This window comes from Arachis ipaensis, chromosome B04 (assembly GCF_000816755.2).
Source record: "Arachis ipaensis cultivar K30076 chromosome B04, Araip1.1, whole genome shotgun sequence".
Taxonomy (NCBI): Eukaryota; Viridiplantae; Streptophyta; class Magnoliopsida; order Fabales; family Fabaceae; genus Arachis; species Arachis ipaensis.
In genome coordinates this window covers 19,251,766-19,257,198 of record NC_029788.2, presented here as the reverse complement: position 1 = coordinate 19,257,198, position 5,433 = coordinate 19,251,766, and the positions used below count along the sequence as shown (strand labels likewise).

At 49.1% G+C, this 5,433-nt stretch overlaps 1 protein-coding gene across 1 annotated transcript; it reads left to right on the top strand.

Moving 5' to 3' along the window:
* On the top strand, nucleotides 1,637–2,491 carry LOC107636200. The gene has a single exon (XM_016339726.1). The coding sequence runs from the start codon at nucleotides 1,637–1,639 to the stop codon at nucleotides 2,489–2,491; it is 855 nt and encodes a 284-aa protein (XP_016195212.1).

Sequence of the window (5,433 nt, the reverse complement as noted above, 5' to 3'; positions counted from 1 at the left end):
TAACCTTTTAAGATACCTTTTAAAATACTGTGCCAACACATATTATAATATTAATAATACGAAAAAATTTTAAAACTCCAAACAATACAAAAGTATTGTAACATCCACCTACAAATAATATGTACTGATCAATAAACATCAACAATTATAGGAACTTCCTTGTCATTACTCAACATTCTTTTAAAACTTCAAATTTATTGTTGTTAAATCCAAGTATATTGTTTGCATTAAAATTCTTTGTCCATCACTCCATCCTTGTTTCAAGTAGACGTTATATCAGAATAAGTTTTAATTTTATTAGAATATAATTAGGAACAACTAGGATTAGTTAGTATTAATTATAATTATTTAGCATATCTATATATTTATTGTAGGATATTACATTTTTATTATTTTGATTCTTCTAACACCTATATAAACTCTTATACATTGTATTACGAATCACTACAAGCCCAGGCCCAAGCCATCCCCCACAAGGGAAGTCCAGCGGGTCGGCACCTAGCACCCGACTCGGACGATGTCCGGCCTCACCCCCTGCGCGAACCAGCACACCCTGGCAAAACCGGTCGGGTCGGCTTCCCCGGGGCAACACTCGAAGCCCCGACCCGCAGCCCGGGACGACCAGCACCTCCCACGTGAACATGGACAGCTCACGAGCATCCTGGCCAGTGGGCTAGGTCATCTTGGGCCCATCCAACACCGTATATAAGGGGAGAGGTCAGCGCTCCCCCCGAAGTACACATCATCTTACCTAATTTGGCTATCCTCTCGTATGGATACTGACTTGATCGTCGGAGTGTCCTTGCAGGTGGCTATCCCCCCTTGTTCGTTTTACCGCCCCTCCCGCCGACCTCCGATCCTGGACCAAGAGACCGCTCCGAGTTACTTCAGGGTCTCGCCCTCTTACCCTTTACCGCCGCCCGACCCGACGGATACCCGAAAACTTCAGGTAACGAACATTGGCGCCGTCTATGGGGATCCTGAAGCAGACATGGAGCGACTCCCCACTTCAGAGGAACTCCGCGAAGGAGGCGTAGCCCGCCTGAGCAAGGCAAGCTCGACAGCCCATGCTGGCGAATAGCTACGATCCTTCGTCCAACCGAACTAACAAATCTACACCAAGACCCCTGAAAGACGTCCCTTCGGAGGAACGGGGGCCGACAGCACCAAGATCATGCAAAAACTCAGGCATAGAGTACAAAATCTTGAGCGGGAGCTGGCAGCGAGCCGATCCCACCAAGACCCCTGAAAGACGTCCCTTCGGAGGAACGGGGGCCGACAGCACCAAGATCATGCAAAAACTCAGGCATAGAGTACAAAATCTTGAGCGAGAGCTGGCAGCGAGGGGCCGATCCCACGGAGACGTCAGCCACTCCCGCGACGACGCCAGTCGATCCCGCACCCGTATTCGCTCCCCCTCCCGGAGACACGAGAGCCGAGAAAGGAGCCTAACAGAGCACGGCGAGGCGCATACCAAGCGACCTCCCGACCTACCCAAAACAGGTCCGAGAGCCACGGGGAGTCCCAGAAAGGAAAAGTTAAGAAACAGTAGGACCTTATTATCATAGGAGCCACTCCTTTCCACCCCTCGATCCTCAAGGTTCGGCTCCTGAAAAATTTTGACAAGCCGACGGACATGAGGTACGACGGGACTAAGGATCCCCAAGAGCACCTCACAGCCTTTGAAGCAAGAATAAACTTGGATGGGGTAGGCGATGCGGTCAGATGCCGAGCGTTCCCTGTGACGCTAGCCGGTCCAGTGATTCAATGGTTCAACGCCCTCCCACAAGGATCCATCGCAGCTTTTGCGGACATCTCCCAAAGCTTTCTGGCTCGGTTCACGACACGCATAGCCAAGGCCAAGCACCCAATCAACTTGCTAGGGGTTACCCAAAAGCCCGAGGAGCCGACCAGAAAGTTCCTAGACAGATTAAACGACGAGTTCCTGGAGATTGACGGCCTTACGGACTCATTTGCTAGTCTTTGCCTAACGAATGGCCTGCTAAACGAAGACTTTAGGAAGCACCTCACTACCAAGCCTGTCTGGTCCATGCAAGAAATTCAAAGGGTGGCCAAGGAATACATCAACGATGAGGAAGTGAGTCAGGTTGTAGCAGCCAACAAACGGCAGCTCCCAAACCCCCCAGCTCGGCAAGCCCCCCAGGTCGACAGGTACAAAGAAGCTCCCAGGGACGGCACCCTAGGTAAGCAGTCCAAGCAACCTCCACGGGTAGGAAAGTTCACGAACTACACGCCACTTACGATGCCCATAGTAGAGGTTTACCAACAAATCACAGACAAGGGAATCCTATCCAGACCTAGACCATTGAAAGAAAGAATGGGAGGCAACAAAAGCATCTACTGTGATTATCACAAGGGATTTGGTCACAAAACCCAAGACTGCTTCGATCTCAAAGACGCCTTAGAACATGCCATCAGAGAAAGAAAGCTGAGTGAATTCTCCCGGCTCATTAGAGAACCGAGGAGATGAGAACGAGAGCGCTCCGAGGAAGATCGCAACCGAACTGTCAAACCAAGGCAAGAACCCATGAGGGATGCCAATAACCCCCTACCTTCGTGGTTAACATCGTGGTCGGGCGCAATAGCCCTCCTAAATCCAAATCGGCAGCAAAGAAGGATACCCAGATACTCTCCATCTTGACAGAAGGCCCCATCGCCAGCAAAAGATCTCCCACGATATCCTTCGGCCCAGAAGATAAGTTGTTTCATGATCTTCCCGAGAACCCCCCATGGTGGTTACTGCAATGGTCGGGACAGGATTAGTCAGACGAATCCTCGTCGACACAAGATCTGATTCTAACATTCTATTCAGAAACGTGTTCGATGCCATGGGACTCAAGGAGTCCGACCTTAAGAATCACCAGCACGGAGTCATGGGACTAGGCGATAACTACATTAAACCTGACGGAACGATCTCTCTCCCAATCTGCCTAGGAATCGGTGATGCCAAAAAATTGGTTATGGCAGACTTTGTAGTCCTCAGAGACTCCACTGCCTACAATATCATCCTGGGAAGAAAAACTATCAATGAATTCTCAGCTATAATATGCACCAAGTTCCTGACAATGAAGTTCATAACGGACAAGGGAACAGTTGGCTCCATAAAGGGAGACCTATAAACGGCAGTCACCTACGACAGCGCCAGTCTCTCCTTAAGGAAAGAATCTAAGAGGGCAGCTGGCGTGTTCTTGGCAGACTTGGACGTCAGGATGGAAGATAAACCGAGACCAGAACCAGAGGGGGACATGGAAAAGTTTTAAATAGGAAAGTCGGCAGATCAATTTACCTTCGTAAATAGGAACCTGCCCCATGAACTCAAGGGCCCCCTCATGGAGGTCGTAAGGGCAAATGGCAACCTCTTCGCATGGACACCATCAGACATGCCGGGACTAGATCCCGAGGTCATGTCCCACCGACTAGCCGTAAAACCTGATGCCAAACCAGTAGCCCAGCGGTGAAGGAAGATGTCTCAAGAAAAGGCCGACGAAGTCGCCAGACAAACAGCAGGGTTACTAGAAGCAGGATTCATCAAAGAACTTGAGTATTCAACATGGCTGTCCAATGTCGTCTTAGTCAAAAAAGCTAGCAGAAGGTGGCGAATGTGCGTTGATTACTCTGATCTGAACAAAGCATGCCCAAAAGACTCTTTTTCCCTCCCCAACATCGACACCTTGGTCGACTCGGCGGCAGGATATCGTTTTCTCAGCTTCATGGATGCCTACTCCGGCTACAACCAGATCCCGATGCATCGACCTGACGAGGACAAAACGGCATTCATAACACCTGGGGGTACTTATTGCTACAAAGTAATGCCCTTTGGACTAAAGAACGCAGGGGCCACCTACCAGAGACTAATAACCAAGGTCTTCTATGACCTCATCGGCAAATCGGTAGAAGTATATGTTGACGACATCCTGGTGAAAACAGCAGAATCGAACATGCTAATAGACGACCTCCAAGCTGTCTTCAAAGCACTAAGAAAATTCAAAATGAGGCTCAATCCACTCAAATGCGCATTCGCCATGGAAGCAGAGAAATTCTTAGGGTTCATGATAACACAAAGGGGGGTAGAGGCCAACCCAGACAAATATGAAGCCGTCCTCAAAATGACAAGTCCTAGGTCTGTCAAAGACATAAAATGACTCACCGGAAAACTTACGGCTCTATCCCGATTCCTCGGTGCCTCGGCAGAAAGGGCCATCCCATTCTTCAACCTAATGAAGAAATGAATCGCCTTCGAGTGGACTCCGGCGTGCGAAGAAGCGTTCAACCACTTCAAAAAGATACTCTCAGAATCTTCCGTACTCAGCAAGCCTAGAGAAGGGGAGCCCATGTACTTATACCTAGCTGTGACCACGCAAGCAATGGCGGCAGTCCTTCTCCGAGAAGAAGACAAGACTCAATGCCCAATATACTTCATCAGTAAAGTACTCCAAGGGGCGGAGTTGAAGTACACCAAGTTGGAAAAGTTGGCCTACGCCCTACTGACCTCATCCAGAAGACTAAAATAGTACTTCCAAGGTCACGTGATCATCCTGAGAACCGATCAAGCCATTCGGGAAGTCCTCCAGAAATGCGACCTCGCGGGAAGAATGATGTCATGGGCGATAGAGCTGTCTCAATATGACCTGCAATATGAACCCAGACAAGCAATCAAAGCCCAAGCCATGGCAGATTTCCTGGTAGAGGTCACAGGGGAGGCTCCCGACGTACCAAACACACGGTGGAAACTCCACGTTGACACAACATCTAACCAAACATTTAGAGGGGCCGGGATCATTCTTGAAAACTCGGCAGGAGTAGCCTATGAATAATCAATCAAGTTCGATTTTCCAGTCTCCAACAATCAGGCAGAATATGAGGCCCTGATAGGAGGGTTAATATTAGCCAAAGAGGTCGGAGCATCAAGGGTGGAGGTCAGTAGCAATTCCCATATCATTACCTCTCAGATAAACGGCAGCTACCAAGCCAGGGACGCACTACTACAAAAATACCTAGAAAAGGTAAAAGAGCTATGCAAAAGCTTCGAGGAAGTCACAATTCAGCATGTCCCTAGAGAAAGAAATGCCCGAGCCGACCTCCTTTCTAAACTAGCAAGCACCAAACCCGGGACAGGAAACAGATCCTTAATCCAAGGGCTAGCAACTGAACCTGCAATCATCATGTGCGCAGCCCAGATGCCGAACCCCTCCTCATGGATAGACCCTATCTTCCAATACCTGGAGCACGGAAAAATACCCCCAGATGCGAAAGAAGCACAAGCTACCAAAAGGGAAACCCCCAAATAGGTAATCATACAAGGGCAGTAGTACAAGCGAGGGATCCACCAAACCCTACTCAAATTCCTGCGCCCCGACCAGATGGACTACGTCCTAAGCAAAGTCTACGAGGGGTGTTGTGGTCACCACATCG